This window comes from Vidua chalybeata, chromosome 5 (genome assembly GCF_026979565.1).
Source record: "Vidua chalybeata isolate OUT-0048 chromosome 5, bVidCha1 merged haplotype, whole genome shotgun sequence".
Classification (NCBI taxonomy): Eukaryota; Metazoa; Chordata; class Aves; order Passeriformes; family Viduidae; genus Vidua; species Vidua chalybeata.
Genome location: NC_071534.1, coordinates 16,320,716 through 16,339,387, shown reverse-complemented (window position 1 = coordinate 16,339,387; position 18,672 = coordinate 16,320,716). Strand labels below are relative to the sequence as shown.

The following is an 18,672-nucleotide window of genomic DNA, read 5'->3' as shown; positions in this document are numbered from 1 at the left end:
TAGTTCAAAGTAGCGAAGGTTCCCTAACCTTCATCAAGCTTTATTTTTTACTTCATTCCCTACACTTAAGGATGAATGCTTCCTCGTTTCAATCCTCTAGCTGACAAGCATCAATGGCAAAAATAATCTCCTATCCTGTTAAGCCCTTCAGTCTAACAGTGTAAATCATGTATCCTGTTTGATCTAGAAATCAAACACCTTCATCCTAGATGAAGACCCAAGCAAAGTTCAGTGTGTGCGTAAAGAAGACTGTCCATGATGGGGAGCAACCCATCTCTGAAAAGTAAGGAAAAGGCATCTGAGCCAGGTTTTAAAAATACATGAAGAATGTTGACATTACTTTGATACATATTGGTTTAAATATGGATAAACAGCCTCAATATTCTATTATTGCTCTTTGCAACACAACTGATATTCTACAGGCACAGGCTGTACTACTGTAAATTGCATCAGGATCAACTTAATGTATCAAGTCTTCTGGCCCCAGAGTTTACGTATTTCTCCTTGTAGTCTCTGCTCAGATACCACTCAGTTAAATGCTATGGAAACAAACTATGCCAGTGAGAAGGTCTTTGGAGGCCTTCCTAGATGCCATATTCAGAGCAGTTCCACATTTATTCCAATATGTAATTCAGCTAGTCTGGACCATCATGACCCTCAGGAAATGAAAAACGTGTAGATGCCATTGTCACTCCCTTCAATTTGCCCCAAATATTTGTTTGAAGAACAAATTTGTTCCTCCTCTTCTGTCACTATGTAAAGAACAGAAATTTCATATAGCTTGCTTCAGTGATGGTAGTTCTCTCTGAGCCAGGGCTGAGCAATGTACACAAAGAATTCCAGAGGCTTTTTTCCAGAATGCATCACTGTGCATGACTTATACCTAAATTTCACCTGTTATCATTCTACTCATTTCAAGGCCTCTTTGAAATTTTCCAGTGTTGATAACATCTTTGTGTTCTTGTTAACTTTGCTGATTTATTACTACCCATTTTTACAGATTATTAATATGGACAGAAAAAAATTGTTTGAGTCTTTCATGATTCTCCCACGGAAAATTTTCTCCACAACTAACCTAAAAAGCAAGACATAGAAAAACCCCAAGCACCTAATAGAATAATCCATCTCTCCTATCCTTATATGTGCTGTACCATCAAAATAATAGTAAAAATGTAATTTCAGCTTCTCAGTTGTGAGCTAGCCTGTATACTAGCCCTTCAATACCAGTTACCTTAATGGTGAACTGTATATCCCCTCAATCCATTCCAGTGGTAGAGCTATGACTTAATTGGGTCAAGATTTCAATATCAATATTTATCAATAAGGCACATTTTTTGAAAGTATTAAACTACAAAGTCTAATTTCCAACCTATGAAACTGATATTGAACTATCCTATGTTTAATGACCCTCATTACAGAATATTTTGCTTTCAACATGCCTAGAAGGAAGCCATGGATCTAGACTATAGACATATCAGGGCTCAAACCAAGAACATTTCATTAACTCTTTTGCAGGTAAGAAAGAAATCCTGTACAGAACTTTCTACTCCACAGAAACTAGAGCTTTCCAGTAGGTGTTTTGGACATATGAAGCTCTCATGTCAGAAGCAATGGGGTGGTAAGGAAGGCTTGACAGGAGACTGAAAGGGACTAGTCAGCTTGCAGTCAAGACATTTAACGGAAAGATGGAGCAAAATGCAGCTTTTGCAGTTTTAGGCATCAGTTTTTGCTTTCAAGTTCATTTAGATACCTTTACAATCACTTAAGAACCAGTTAACTCCCTGCATTTTTGTCCTGTCAATTACATGCACAAGCAGCAGCAGGGGCATTTTGTGCACAATCAAGAGGGAAGCAACAATGCACAGCAGCGTGAAGGAGGTGATCCAAAGTCCCCTCAGTCACTGCAACTGTGTCTGTTGATTTACATGGTCCCAGAGCACATAAATATACTGAGACCTGTTTCTATCCGATTGTAATCAATTCAAAGGGTCAAAATTATTATTGTAAAGTATCTATGGACACTAAATTCCAAGAGATGTATCATTAAAGTCATGGTACCACAGCTGTTGACTAATAGGAGTGGCTTTGTAAATTATACCAACTCTGTGCCATCGTATTGCCTCATGTTTCAAAGCAGGGTGAAGCAGAATCATACAATTTCCCTCAAATGACTTTTTCTCATTTATTTTTAGTGACTAGTATCTCCATAACAGCCAGCTGATGAGATTAAATGAAATCTGGAGTTGCCAAATTGGCAGCACAGGAGATGGAAACCTCATTTTAACATCTAAGGAAAAAATAAACCAGCACTGGAGTATGAACATTTTCACTTACCATTGTGGTAACTTGACTTTAAGATAGAAATAGCATATGTATTGATGACATAAATGTACTATCTACATCTAATTTATTTCTTAGCCTTACTAAAGCATAGTGCCAACTAGCAGCATAAGTTCTGGCCAGATGTCTGTGGAAGAATCAACATCCAGCCACTCCTTTTGTACAGATGACCACACTACACCCTTCAAACACAATCCCACATAACTTATTATTGGGGGGGGCGGGGGCGAAGATTTTCCTGCTGTATAACTGGCACTGAAAAAAGCTTCTTTTTGAAGTGTGCCCACTGAGACGCTTCCAAGTGAAATGAACAGCAGGTCTTGCTGGTGTCATCAGTTCTTCAAGGAAAAGTCTCCAGCTCAATAGACATGTGAACTGCTGAGAGTGGCTGTAGGCGTGGAAGATTCATTCATGTATGCTGGATTACTCACATTTCCTTAGCTCCTCCCAAATCTTCAAATCCTCTGAAAACTCAGCAGGAGCTGAGGAAATGTGAGTAATCCAGCATCTGTGAAGTGAGAAGGAAAAGGCATTCCCTTCTCTTTGTTGTCACCCTCCTTCAGTGAATTCATCACAGCTGTGGATGTGTTGCAGGCAGCACATAGCAGGCTGGGCTGGGCCTGCAGCTTTGGACCTGCTGAGTTTGGTGGCTTGTAATTTAGGCTGCTGCCAATGCTCAGGGAATCTCACAGCTCCCCCTGCCCCTCTCCTCGTTGGGTAAACACCTACTCTCAACAACAGCAGGACATTCCTGACTTCAGCTAGGGGGTCTATAGCAATTGCCTTTTTTTTTTTTTAATATATATTTTGAAAAATCTGTCTGGTGAAAACATAAACTTTCTTTAAAAATCTTTAATTTTAAACCCAGGCTATACAAGAAGGCTGCTATGAAGGTCGAGAATAATCATGTCTCTAACATTGCTTATTCTGTTACCATTTATTCTCATACTTCAAAAAACCCTTCAGATGCCTGATCATCAAATTGACCCAAACACCAGATACTGCCTCAAGAGCACTTTCACAAACAGGAAGTGATGAAGAACAGTAGCCTTGACCACTGTTGGAAAAATATTTATAGAATATTGGAAAAATTGTATAAAATGGAAAAATTATTATAAAACACTATAGAGATATACAGTTTATACTGTAATAATAATATTTTTTGTACTGGGAAATGAAAAGCAAAAAACCCCTTCAGTTTAACTGTTGGCTCCTCCATAAATCAGCAATTTCTATTGTGCAATTTGACAAAAAATTCCAAATTTGGATCCAGTGTATTAAAAAAAGAAATAAAAAGCTTTTGGGATTAAATTATGATATTTAATAAATTATTTTGTAAAGCATTAAAAAATTACATGACTCAGTAAAACTTTTTATTGTATTTCCTGGTTAGCTTTTTATCCATAGAAATGAAACTCTCTGTTTTATGAAATTGATAGGTTTTATATGGCCTTAATCAGTAACACTGTCTGTCTCCAGGGCTATCCTCTACAAATCTTTCATCTGGAAACAATTTTGAGAACAAATAAGAGCAAAGATTTCTATTAGTTACAGGGCTTATGAAAGAGGCAATTAATAAACTGGAGCAATTGCATGTTGTGGATGACCCTTCCTGATGGTCAATGTATCTTCAGTGATCCCGATACATCTGAAGACTTTGTTAATAGACTCTTGTAGCTCCATATTCCTCTCTTCAAGTAGAAAAAGCCCATTACTGTCCAATCATAGTTCTGCCATCACGATCAGTAAAGGCTCTGGCTCTCTCTGTATGAGTTAAGAAATATGTAATCCTCTTTTAGTGCACACAAGGCTATTTGAAAACATTATTTTAAAGGACTGTAAGAACCTGGAATCACATCTCAGCTTTCTCAGTGTTTTTTTTTTTTTTTTTTTCTTTGCAGACTACTTCCAAGATGAATAAAAATCTGGACAGTGGTGATGTGGCTGGTCTGAGTTAAAGGGTAGTGGTACAGAGGAGACTTCTACCACTAGTGTTGCTGAACACAGTACACACTCAGAAACTGTAGGCTCTGCTCTGTGCCATTGGTAAGCATCATGAAACTTCATCCAGAACTCATTCTGTGGTTGCTTTTTGGAAAAAGCAGATCTGGTTGGTGAAAGCCTATCTTTCACCAAAGCCATGCTCCAAGGAGGAAGAACTCCTGTGGACAGATGTCTAATCAAGTATATCCAGCCTCCACAGATTCTTCTCTTCCTTTTTTTCTCTTAAATATCCTGTAAACACTTCATTACAAATTACAGTGTCAGGAAACTCTGGAAGAAAACATCTTTCGCTTTCATGTCCTTCTACAAACTCCTCTATAAATATTTCTTTGGATGTAGTGTCACTGTGAACTAAATAGTTTCCCATGACTTCAGGATCAGTTTTTTAAAACCACATGAATTAAATACGCTTTTCATGGTTTTGTCAGAAGTGAAACAACCTGTGCTCAAAGCATCTATAATGTGACATAGGATCTTACCTTACAAGATCCAGTGGCTGGTATTTATACCACACTCCCCAGGAAGCCCAGCACTCATAGAGCAGGTGTCTGTGGTTTTCTGCTCCATGGGTTTTTATTGAATTCTTACTTCTGTAACTTCCCTAAAATACAAATCTGGACATTAATGAATAACAGCCACAAAAAATAATATTTAAGAAATCTCTCTTACTAGCAGCATGGATAACACAATTTATGTGAACTACATACTTGTGCTCCAAAAGCTAAATATGGCATTAAAAAAATCAACTGATGTCACTAAGATTTGAGAATATTCTTCCTAAGATATTTATAATAAATTATATTCAAGTCATAGCCTATAAATGCAAAGAAAATCTTTGGAGACTCTCAAAAAGTCCCCCAGAGTGTGATGTTTTTCCTCTCTGAAAACATACTGATATAACAAACAGTTCTTACAGAACAGATCCAGAACAACTTTCTTTACTCATCTCTTTTTGCAAGAAATACCCCTAATTTTTCCCCAAAGAAAAAAGCATTGCTAAATAGAAGCATGTCAGAGGCAGACATTAATAAGATTAAGGATAAATAATTACACAATAAAATAAAAGGATAAATAATTACAGAATTAATTTTGTGGGAAATGTCTGTTCAAAAAGGAAAAAGAAAGAGCAAAATACCTCATGAAGAGGAAATGCAGCTTCATAGGAGCCATTACTGAGCAATCGATTCAGACCTAAGAATCAAAAGTATTCAATTATTTACCAACAGGAGCAGAAAAATGGCTAAATAAAAAACAAAACATATATTCATAAACTGGCTAAATTAAGATTGAAGCCAACTGACAGTACACGATACATGTAGAAAAATTAATCTTCTATCAGTTTTGATAACTAAGAAATAATACAGAGAAAGACTTGTTCAGATATACTTATTCATATCATTCCTTATGCTAGAGGCTTAAAGATTCATTTGCCAAATCCATCTTTAGTGTAACTTCAGTGAAATTGGAGACTTCACACCAGGTTTAAAGTTTGACCTTATAAAACATGGTTTAACAAAGCTATTTAGATGGAAGGCTGCATATCTTGGGAGCTAAAAACTTCAGGGTAGGTCTTGACATTTTTGAATTGCAGACCACTAAAGCAAAAGAAACTCATAATTTCCATATGATAACAACTTTTAAAAATGTGTTCAGCTTGTGTCTTATGAAAGATGCTGAACAGACAGAAAGGAACAAGATAACAAGACAAGCTGCAGCATTACAAGACCAGAAAATAAAATCAATCCTATGTGGCACAAAAAAGTAACCATACAACCCACTCACTCAGGCCATGTCCCTCTTTAATGAGAGCCTGGAGAAATTATGTTTGCTTAGATGTTGGTGCTTTTCACTTGGAAAATCACCAAAATATGATTGTAGTGTTACCAGGCAATGCAAAACAAAATATCCACACTAAGAACCTGAAAGTATTTGAACTCTATTGACCAAGAGGCATAGAGTCTTGATTCCTTTCCTAATTCACAGGGAACAGACAGCAGCAAGAACACAGCAATGAGGAGTAATAAGTCAACATGAATAACACTTTCAGTGGGTAGCATCAGTATCTGCCTGGCAAAATATGTTTTCTTCCAATGTCTCTGTCAGAAAAGTAAAAGTTGTATAGCTGAGCTGGGCTTTGCTCTGCCCAGTGATCAATGCAAGGTTGTGTCCACTACAGGTACAGCACAAGTTGACATGTGAGGGAGATTGAGATCTTGAGGTAGGCAGGGACTGCAGGTGTTTGGGCTAGGTGCAACATCAGCTCTGCTCAGGGCTATTGCTGCCCTCACCCCAGCAGCTGAGAAAGAAAGAAGTGAAGTTCTGGGATAATTCTCTTCCTCTTCAGGAAAGGTGATGTTTAAACAGCAGGGAAATGAAATAGACTGCAGAGTTTTATGGAGATTGTCTCTACATTTGTCTCTGTGTGGTACTCAAGCTGTATGACTTGGCAAAAGGTGGCCACTATTTCATGTTCTATCCCTTCTCTGTCACTGCCTGCTCTCCTAGACCTGTGCCACTCCAAATTTCCACTCCACTCACTAATTGAAAATGAAGCCACAGTTATGCATAGCATTCTTTGCACTGAGGACATGAATGGTGAACTCCCTTTTGACTTACAGCAACACCAGGGATACAGGGTCCTCCATCTCCCATAGGGATGGATAGGTATCCAGGGAAAAGCCCTGCAGCCTGAGATGTAGAGCAGCACAAATCTTGCCATCCTTCCAAGCACATTTTAATGAAAGAATAAAGGTTTTCCTGCATGAGTCTCCCTGCTTCTCCACTGCTTGTAATCTGTTAATATTTCATGTTTAAATCAGCCTCTTCCCTTGCAGAGGTGATAAATTCCATGTGGTGACGTGCCTGTGAAAGCTGACTGATTTTACAGGGAGAGGATCACATCTTCCAGGCAAAGCCCCTACCACAGCAGTGGGTAAGATGCAAACAGTCAAAAACAAGGTGGTTAAAGAGGAAGGAAAAGAGTCTGTTATGAAGCCAGGCAGACTTTCTTTTTTTAAAGACCCATTTAAAAGCACATTTCTCAGTACTTACCAATTTTGTTTTTCCCTTCTTCATATTTCACTCTTTGTAAGATATGGTGTACAATTCTACTTCTTGTAGCATTATTGAAGAAAGTATCTTTGTTGTGTATTATGAAGCTACATGAAAATAAAAACCAAGGGCATTTCAGAAATATGTAATAGCACATTTAAGGCAAATATTTAGTTCCATTACTTTCTGTAGCACTCTAAAAATGTATGTCAGCAAGTGCAAGGAGGATTAAAGACACTTGATTAAGAGATGATTAGGCAGGTGAGATACTGTCAGTAACAGTATTCATTCTCTTACAAAGAATTACATAGAGAAGTCTGGAGAAAGATAGAAGATATTTAAGTATTCATTATGATATGCATCACTTTTAGATAATTCACTGAAAACTACAAAATTCTTGCACAAAAAATTGCAAAAGCATATCTTTGTAAGTGCAGCAGTAGAATTTCACGTCTGTTCCAGGCTTTTTTGTTATGCTTTACCATTAAGAGTCAGTTGGAAATATCTACTTTGTAAAGCATTCTTACTGAAAACTATTACTGAATACAATGTTGGAAATTGAAAGTATCATATACTCCTACATTTGGTCCTGGAAGCTAAAATACAATAGAAAATTAGCTCTCAGAGGCCATTTATTAAGTATGAATGCAGGTTCTATGTTCGATAGGTTAGATGGAATTGTGGTGAGTCCGAATAATTTTTCAAAAACCCAACAAACCCTGTGGATAGGAGCCAATATTGGTTTCCTCATCTGTGTTTTTGAAGAGCTGCAGAATTGAATAAACTGATAAATAAAATGTTAAGGTCACAGAGGTGTCATAGAGAGATGAATCTGTAGGAGAGCACACTAGACAAATACGATCTTAAATGAGATCATCTTAATCAGGAGCTTGGCGTGGATTCACTTCACCTTCTCTTTTGCACAGTGTGAGATTCACTGCTCAGCTTTCCCCTCAGGTAATTTTACTCAAATGAAATTTTTTTTTTCAGAATCAATCTTTACACATGGGAAATAATATACAGCTTTGCACCTCCACAGTAATTTTGAAAAAAGAGGAGTCCAACTTCTGGACTTTCAGAACTTCATGTGCTCCCTCTTTATTATCAAAATTCTCAGCTGAATTTTCAATACAATACAATGTGTACATAAGTTCCTTATGTTCTGCTTCAAAGGCTGACAGTAAAAAAAAATCCTAAAGTAAAGGTATGTAAGACAAATTGCTCCAAGAGCACCAGAAGTAATAAAACCTGGTTTTCTAGAGATTACTATCTCATGTCTCCTTTGCCAGTTCACCCCAGATACTCACAGGTAATTTCTGTGTCTACAATCTACTCACTACTGTACTCACTACTTCTGGCTTCCTCCCATTTCCCTGCTATTCCCAAAGTCCTACTCATGCCCTACAGTACCTACCAAAATAACTAGATTTATGCATATTGGCTGACTATACAACCTGGGTGCTGATTTACCAGTGGGCTGGTACCAAACAGCAAATGCAATTGGTGTCTACTGCCTTTTCTGTGTAGGAACAGTTTTGGGCCACTATTCCATTTCAAGCTATTACTCAAAAGGTATGTAAGACTGAGCTTATCTTTCAGATACAGAAAGATATGTGAATATAAAGACGCATCTTTACTGCTACACCTGTATCAAATTCAGTTGAAAGTAATCAGTTTGTAAAATAATAACTATTAAAAGTATTTTGAGAAAAAGGAAATACCGTATTCATGTAAATCCTAATGCTGATAGAAATTACATTTTAAAAAATCTAAACTCTGAAGCAGGTAGAACAGTGTTGTTTTCAGCTGAAGCTGGAACTCTATATTAGGCTGTTTTCTTAGCAGCAGAAACAAATTAAAAGGCTGGCGTAAAACAGAAACGAACAATTAGGGATTTTTGCTTTTTATTTAATTTTCTTTTACTGCCTGACTATTCAAGACCTCACCTCCCAGACAGCACTAAATGTTAAAGAACTGTGAAGATAATTTCACAGATATCAAAACAGCACAGTAATTCTCATTCTGAGTTAGCTTGAATCATCATTCTGATGAGTTCTTGTAGGATTCAATTGCAAATTGGATCACCTTATCTGGGAATCCTGCAACATGGAACCAGATAACACCTTAATCTATTTTCCATGTAATACAAGATTATTTTGCTCATCTGTTTTCACAGCTGTCTCATAATGCAACTAGAGGTAGCCATTTCAACATCTTTTTTGAAGATTTAATAGTTTTGTTTGTATTTAAGAATTTCTATTTTCATGAGTCATGAATGCAAAAAAGCAAAAATCAAGGATTATGTGAACTCTAAAAAACAAAGAAATAATCACTTGTTTAAAAAAACACTTTAGTAATTTGCATTCATTTGCAAACTTAGTAATTGTGTTATTATAGCTTTTGATCTCACATGGGCAAGAAGAAATAACAAGACATGTCTGTAAAGCAGATGTAAACATCTCAGTATAATAACTGCCATGAAGAACTCTGCCTATTCCAGAATAGCTGAAGCAGTCCTAAAACACTTGTGAGAATATGAACTGCAGAGGTTCTGCCTTGCCCAGTCTTGTGCCAGTAAGGGCAGGAGGGGGAGAGAAGAGGAAGGACTCACCATGATCAGAGTGGGTCAAAAACATGCCCTTGAGTGTTTTCCAAAGTTATTCATGAAGACATGGATAAAGAACAGATGCTAGAGTTCAGCAAACGTGAAAAAGTAGTGCCAAAAATGAGTCCTCTGGATGTCCTGGATCATCCCTAACAATATCATTATTTTGGGATAGAATTGTATGTGGTAACATTTAAAAAATAATCCTCACTTCTTTGAACATAAAAGTCATAGGGTTTTAAAAATCTGCTTAATTCAAATACTCATTTTTTATTCTGTGAAATTGTCTGTAGAGTAGATCCAGAAAGAGCAGCATCACCATGATCAATGGGGCAGGGACCTCTGGCACAGGATACAAAAAGAGGCAGACATGAGTGGAAGGCCTTGAAAGGTTGAGAATACCTCAGGTAGTTGTATCTGTGTTACAACATCCCAGTTAGACATTGACATAAATTAGGACAATGTCAGGGAGGTTTCAATTTATCTCAAAAGTCACAGGAGTTGCTCTTGACAGGTGATAATCAGGCGGCTCAGTGTAGGACTCAGCCCTTTCAACCACCTTCCCTTCTTCCCATGCTTCATGGACACTTCTTCCCCCCCCAAATTTTTGTGCTTCATTTTGTCTTATTTCTGAATGTGGGTGGTAAATCCATATTCACAGAATAACCATCAAAGCTATCCCATGTTCTACAGCATCCAATGAAGAATTCAGAGGAGAAAGATTTTCTCAGTCTGTGAAGAATCTCACACTTCAAATTTCAGTTCACAGGGGCCAGAGCTGAAGACAATTTCAAACTAGGTACACGTAAACATTTATCAGATATTACTGAGCTATGAACTGTATAAAGCAGAGGCTTTCTAGTGAGTTTTTTAACACTTGTTGCTTTTAGGTGGAAGAATTTCCTCAGCTGTTCTGTTTCTGCTGCCCTTGTTAGATTTTCAACATGCACAAGGATTTGAATATTCATAAGAGCAATACAGCTTGTTTTCAGGCTCAGTAAGGGTTTAGACTTTATTTATGAAACTCTTCACTGATGGTTTTCATCATTATGTCGCCTCATTTGTAAGACAAAAAGTAAGTAAGGATTAATACATTATAATATTTTTACCTGTGAAGTTAATGTATAGGTAGATAAAGCCAGTGATTTGTTCCACAACAGCAATAATCATTAACTTGGTCCTGTAAGTCTTATTTATGTGAGCTGTCCTTACTCAAAGGGAAAATCCCAATGAAGATAATGAGAATACTTTTGGAAGGAAAGCTTCCAGAGTTGATCCTTAATTAAAGTCCCTTTCAAAAATGTCATTCTGAAAATACTGCTCTTACATTTAATGCTGTAAGAGACATGAAGAGTCAGTGAAGGTTAATTGCTTTGAAGCTATATTTGCAGCCTTTTTAATTAAATTGTGAAGTGGAAATTTCAAACTATCTTTCCATGAATAGCAAAGCACAGCAAAGCTAACTGTTGTCTAAAGAAAGACCTCAAATTAGTGCAAATTCAACCAAGAAAAAATTACCAATGAATTCCTATTCCTACATTGTCTTTGGTAATTTTGCAGGTTGCACAAACCCTTAAAGGGTAAATTTAGCTCTTGAATCTTTGAACACACATTTGAAAAATAGTGGGTTTACTTTTCTTGCTTTATTTTATTTTTTATATTTTGGGAAAGCAAAAGGCAGGAAAAAGCTGTTTTCTGCTTTAGTGGCAAGATAAACAAGCTGAAATCTGAACACCTGTGGTCTGGTGACAAAGGTACAAAGGGAGGATGGATGCATGCACAGATCCGTGCATATCTTTGCACTGTGGGATCCACAGACACTGAAACATTTGATGTCTGACACTCACTGTATCTAAAATTGCCTTCTCCTGGAAGCAGTACAAACTAAGAGCACAGATGTTTTTTGGAAGTAGTGATCTCTATGTGAGTAGTGTATTCCTCAGCACAGGAAAAATGCCCAACCTTCTGTACTCCCAGGTAAATCACTGAGCCAAAGCAAACCTGTTGTTGGCTGAGGTAATAGCAGGTTTTTAGCTCATTTAACGTAGAGAAAGTAAATCACCAGCTGTAGTAGCAGCAACAACGTGAGTCTGCAGTATTCCCCTGAGAATAATACCACACATTTCTCTACTTTATTTGTATGAAAATGGCTATGTTATTAGAAATTGCTGATTTTCATTTTGCTTGACTTTTAAGAGTGCAGCTAAATGTCTTGCTTAAGGGCATTTTTATGAATGGTTAGTAGGAGGTTTTCATATCATATGCCTAAAACAGGGTCATTTTGGGATGAAGAATGTTGTAGTGGCTCTCTCTGTTTCCAGTTTGGCACCACAGCCTCAAAACTGCCGAAGTAAAATAGAAAGTCATGAAAGAGCTGAATCTCTCCTCTGCCTTCCTCTACCTTTGCCCCAGATCAGTCTTCTCCCCAGATCACTTCTTAATTTAAATTAGTTCACTTAGAAATATTCACCTGAGATAGAAGGAGGGAGCCTTTTGTATTTTTCAGGGATGCCGTGCTTCCTTCTATTTTTCATGCAATTAAAACTTCCAGAATCAGAGGGAATTAAAAACAAACAAACAAACAAACAAACAAAAAAAACAAACAAACAAAAAAAAAACCAACCCCCCCAAAAAAAAACCAAACAAAAAAAAATTGCAGCGCATGTCCAAGTTTGGCAGCACAAAGATTTGTCTGAAAGCAGGATTTACCAAACTGTGATTCCCCATTTATAAAAAGCCATTTAAAATTTATAATTATTATACTGTAGATGTATTTAAACGCCAGAATGACCATCCTTGTTCAAAACAAGTAAGTGTCCATGCAGCCCTGTGCATGTCTCCAGTTGCAGCAGCTCCCTGATCTATCCATGATTTTGGGGTGAGGGGGCTCAAGGGAACATGGGCACAGATCATCTTGGTAGAGATGGGGTTTGTTAAGATAAGTTTGAACATCAGAAAAAGCTTGAAAAGACAAGCTGTCTTTGACAGACACATGTCTTGGAAATCTAGAAAAAATACAAGACTAATGTACCACAAAGGGACATAATACAAATGAGAAGACCTCCATTCTCTGGTATGCAGGACAATTTTTTGCTTAATTTCAAGTTACTATCCTAGTCCTCCTAATTGAGTAAATTTTGTATCTTATTTTCACTAAGTAATAAATATTTGTTTAAGTGGTTATTCAATTATATATTAGATTAATATTTAATCAGAGAGAGTTTATTGCCTTTGAAAGAAAAAAACAAAGGGGAGATAGCTCCTGATACAGAGTTCGAAATCTCTAAACAGCAATTAACATATTTTCCTAGCTAGTATACAGTTATCTCAGAAATTGCAGCTAATTGCTGCTGTTACTATTCCCAAGTGACTAGCAACTGACTACACAAAATTACTAAGATGTAGTAGAAGAACATCTAAGAGTGTCTAATGGTAAACATTTTTCATATCTTGTGCATTCTTGTAAGGGATAATTTTCAGAAGAAATATTTTGGTATAAGCATGGCCTTTTCCAAGCTGTGGCTGCAGAAAAGAGACACTACTCAGAAGTCTATCTTGAAAATAAGAATTTTGTATTCCATACAATTAAAAAAAAAAAAAAAAAAGGGCCTGGCAGAACTTTTTTCCTCCAAAAAGAGGTTTTCTATTACTTAAAAAATAGATGGATTTTGGTCTTCTCTTGTACTGACAATTTTGTAAAATACCCCATGAAGTATGCCATAATGCCTTTAAAAGAAAACCTGAAGCTGTGCTGCAAAAGTTATAGGCACATCTCACAAATATCATTCTTGTGTTTTCTTCTTTGCCAGTTTTGGAGGAAAGGCAGATGGCTAGCTGTGCCTCTTAAAACAAACTTAATTTTTTTTTGTAAAGCTGAATTTCTCCACATCTGTTTTTTTTTTTTCTCCATCTGAATGGGAAAGAAAAATGCAAGAAAGAAAAATCTATTGATATGATCTACTAAAGTTACACACACTTACTGTACATCAATATTTTTAAAATACTATTTCATATGGAAATAAGGTCTGATCAGGTTTTTTCTTAATTATTTTCCATCCCAAAGACCAAACTGTTAAGTATTGTCAGTTATTTGTCTTTCCATGCTTTTAAAAGAAACTATCACAAATGAAGTCTCCACTCCGGTCATGTTATAAGATCTGTATCAGACTGGAGCCCTCTATGTGGAGACTGTGGCTAGATCACAAAAGATAAACTGCCTGTTCTTTGATGACATGAAAGACATCTGAAGAAAGGAAGAAATAAGGACTTTTAGACCCAAATTGCAATATTTCAAATGCAGCCAAGCTCATATGAATATTTAAGGCATAATATTTTAGAAAATGAAAAGCCCATAAAACCAAGAAAAAAGGAAGAATTTGGCAGCCTCCAGGTAGGGTATGTGTCAAAATCTACTGTGAGGCCATGGAGCTCTTGTCTGAAGACTAAGGGTATGGAGTTTTATGCTTTCAAGATCGTTGTAATTGTGAGTGATTTACTTCATGGTCTTAATTAAGCATGTCTTGGATAAACAGTAATTTATGGCAACACAGAAATCCGAAATATTTTCAACTGCCAAAAGTGCATATCTTGCTCTCCGGAAATACTTGTACAATAGCCAGAAAAATCCTCATTAGTGTAATTAAAATAATGATTATATATTTTAGGCTCCTGAAAGAACAGTTGAATGTACTTCCCACTCATCTCTTCTTCTCACTTAGGATTCTAGATTTCCAGGAAAATTTTATGGCTTCTACTATAAAATTAAAAGTCAAAATCTATACATAAGTTCTGACAAAAGCAGACACTAGTGGCATTTTTCAGCTACCACCTTAATACAGTGCAAAAGGACTAAAAAACTTGCATTTATTGTGCATTCTCTGAGGAGTTCAAGAACAGAATGAGTTACAAACATTTACTTTGCTCAAAAAAATGGTCATATGTTCAATGAAAAGTCTTAAACAACAGTGAGGTCAGCCAGCTGAGCACTGGTGTGGTATTGGGACCCCTCCTCTCCTGTATCTGTTCTCTCTGAATCAGTTTTGGCACAACTGTGTGTGATGGAAGAGAAGGCAGAGTCACAGCTAAAGGCCCAAGAGTAGGAAAGAGATTGTCACTGTTCTTCTAGGCTATAGGATGATGTGCTTGTGGAACATTGAACTCCACAAGTAACTACCCATGCCAATTTCGTAGCCTCCAGTATAATTACATTGTATTGGTAATATGGTGAGAGCACTCTAGCCAAACCTTAACTGTCCCAAATATCAAAATGTATGGACTTTTCTTACCACTGACAAAACGCAAGCTAAATTATTGTAACATTACTGTGGATGGCAATTCTTCTTTTCAGCATCTCATTCATTTCAGTGATTATTTATCTTCACATTCCTAAAACAATATTGTGGGTCTCTGGGTTAAAAAATTTAAATACCTGCATGCAGCTCAGTAGAAAAATATTGAACAAGTCATTGCATTTCAAAATTCTAGTGAAACAAAACAAGCCAAACACAGGAAACAGGCTGAAGCACGATAGGAACACCACTGCTGTCAGAGCCAGCATCTTTTGGGAGAAGGAGGCCAGCTCAGCCAACATTTTATAAGCCCCCACACAAAAGGATAGGAAGATTACACACAGAAAGCTAAGCTAAAAATGTCAGGTCTGCCAGGGAATAAAGTTTCCAAGTCTGCAATGACGTAGAAGAAGCGCCAAACAACAGCAGGAGTGTTAATGAAACTAACACTACCTAATAAACTCTCCTGCCAGTTTACCAACATGAGCATGAGCAAGGCAGAAGAATGAAAAAAAATTCTAGCTCATATATGTCAATTCTCCTTTCAGCTACAAAAAAATCTCTCAGAACAAACCACCAACCCCTTTCCTATGTGCAGTAATTTAAGGGAAGTTAGCAGTTAATATTAATGGTAATAAAAACATTAATGCTGACATACCAATTTATTAGTTTTTTTGAGTATCACTGGTCTATTCTCAAACTAATTTGCACCTACTTTTCCTCTTGCAGGGTACAATAACTGACCCATCTCTGTATCAAACAGACGTCTGTTGAAATTTCCCTGGAGTTTTGCACCTGTTCTTGTTTTTCTGCTGTATTTGGAAAGATGCCATTTGTGGCAGAGGTTTATTTTACTCACTTTTATTGCAGCTAGTAAATTAAATCCATGACAAATTATTCATTCAAAATGAGGTATTTCAGAGGTTTATCAACCTGGATTCTCCCTGAAACCATATATTTCAGAATTTTGAGTGACTTACAATTCGTTCTGTGTCTTCTTTTAGTACCCTCAACAGTGCTGCCTAATCTTTGCAGTTTTGCTGTCAGTCAATGACTGTTTCCCATATCACAAACACTGTAACTACCCATAAGACATAAAAAATTTTACATCCCTTAAATTCCATATGAGTTCTGAAAGTTATGTGGAGCTTTTTCTGTTCTGCATTTTGCAAGGGAATAAAGGCTTCTTGTAGCCAAGTGATTTCTCTGACATTTGTCCAACACTGGTGCTATTGGTAGAAAAGTGTTGCTGCTAGGTCTCAACAGTCTGAACACTGCCATTTTGCAAGCAGTTTTGCTTCCATGAAATTGAAAGAGAAATGCAATCAAATTGGCATTGTCTGTTTTCTTTAGAGTTTTGTTTGTTCTACAGTCATAACTAGGAATGAAATGCAAGTATCAGTATTACAACCATCAGTGATGAAGAACTACTTTTGATTATGCTAAAGACATAAGGAATGCTGAGAAAAGTTTTAATCACATCTTTAAGTGAAAAAGAACAGCTGCAATTCTGACCTGAGAGAAAATAGCCATTTGATCCCTTTAAAGACATAATTGAAATTCCAGTGAATTAAAAGGAACTTTCCCATTTATTTCCTCAGCTTTGAGCTGGACCTTTAACTAACAGAAATGTAGACTAGCTATCTCTCCCTTTTTTTTGAAAAAAGACTAATATGAAGGCACTAGTCCTTAAGACATGAACAAAGAAATAATTTTTTCCAAGGTGAATCCAGAAAGAAAAGTTTTCTCCTTGCAACTGAGATATGATAGAATACTCACTGGTGGATCCTTTGTTGGCTGAATGGAGCAGTATAGCAGTCATTCTCCTCCAGATCTGGCAGTGTTTCCTTGTCCAGTTTCATTGGCTTTCTGGGCAACCATCCGCGGAACCTGCTTATCTGTTTCTCGATCCTGCAGCACATGATAAGTATGAGCATTTGTGATAATAGGTTTTTTCACTACATTATGAAGAACTATCTATCCTGGTTGTCAAACTAGGATACTGAATATTTACAACTAGGAAAGGTGCAATGCCTTCTGACTTTTGTTGAGGCAGACCAAATTACATATGCTGAACTCGATTACTCATAACCAGCTTCCTGCAGAGGAGCATTTATTTTGTCTCATCAGAAAAGCAATGCTGATAGTACATGCTGCCATAAATCTTATTAAGCCCAGTGAGTGTTTGGCATTCCTCTAAATCTTTATTTCTCAGATTTTCAGTTAGTTTAAAATTCAGGCTTAACCAACATTAGATTTTGGCTGTTCTAAACATTAGAACAGTGATCTGTTCTGATCTGTTCTGGACAAAGATTTTTGGCAGCTAAACAAGTTCCATCCCATTACTGCTCTCTGTATGGATTCTTACCTTGCAATTGATGCTATTAAAAATAGACTACTTTGTTCATTTCATTCAGCTGTGGTTTCTTGCAACACTACAACCTCCATGACACCAGAACTCTGGGTGTATAGGCTAACAGGTGACTGCTATGCAGATTCTTACATTTGGAAGGTGAAAACAAACAGCAACTGAGCTGGAGAAAGGGCAGATTTAACTACAGGTGCACTCATGCAAAGATACACAGTGAAATGAAGGGAAGAATCAGAGTTCATTGGAGAAGACAAACTAAACTAAATTCAAATCCATACTAGAATGTTATAATGAAAAGCACCTAACAAAGCTATGTTTAGCACAGTGAGCCCTACTGCAAATCCTAACCACTGATTTCTGCAAAAATCATGGACTACAAATTACGGAGTGTGCCCATACTTCAGTCACTGGATGAATGTTTCCAGAAGTGGAGCTAAAGGACAAAAATTTACTTCCTTTGAATTTAAAACTCAGTTATGAGAGAAGCTCAAGGACTGGAAATATGATTGAGGGGGGTTTGTTTGTCATGTTTGTTTTGTGGGTTTTTTTTGTAGGTTTTGTTTGTTTGTTTGTTTTAACAGCCAACACAAGAACTCTTAAGACCAGCAAATGCTAGTACCTCTGCACAGTCAGTTTGAAGGAGGACAACCCATATCCAGGCAGCTGAATATATGGGGAAGTGATGTGAAAATGTTACATATTTTCATTTAAAATTCATATAGTTTTTCCTGGAATATTCAGCCTTCTTCCACCAGGTTTTATCTTGGATAAGGAAGCTAATGCTCAGTTTTAAAAATGGGCACATTTCAAAATTGTAAATAAATCAGCTGTACCTGTTTTAGTCTCATTTCTGCACTTCCAATTTGGAATAGCATGATGGGGCGACGGGTGTCAGGTGTTGCATATGTATGCAAATTCATCATCAGGTCTGTTTGGGAAAACTGGAATCTGTCTGTAAACTTAATATAAGATTTAATTACTTAATTAATCATAACCTCTCCCTGGCTAGTGTT

The 18,672-nt window shown here is 36.8% G+C and overlaps 1 protein-coding gene across 1 annotated transcript in view; it reads right to left on the bottom strand.

The window, feature by feature from the left end:
* Window positions 1-18,672, bottom strand: part of ANO4 (anoctamin 4) — a 116,096-nt gene that overhangs the window by 42,161 nt on the left and 55,263 nt on the right. Inside the window, exons 8-11 of the mRNA XM_053942483.1 lie at window positions 17,068-17,199; window positions 7,396-7,502; window positions 5,480-5,535; window positions 4,824-4,945 (exon numbers count right to left, since the gene is read on the bottom strand). Of these exons, the coding sequence (XP_053798458.1) occupies window positions 4,824-4,945; window positions 5,480-5,535; window positions 7,396-7,502; window positions 17,068-17,199 (417 nt within the window). The remainder of the gene's footprint in view (window positions 1-4,823; window positions 4,946-5,479; window positions 5,536-7,395; window positions 7,503-17,067; window positions 17,200-18,672) is intronic.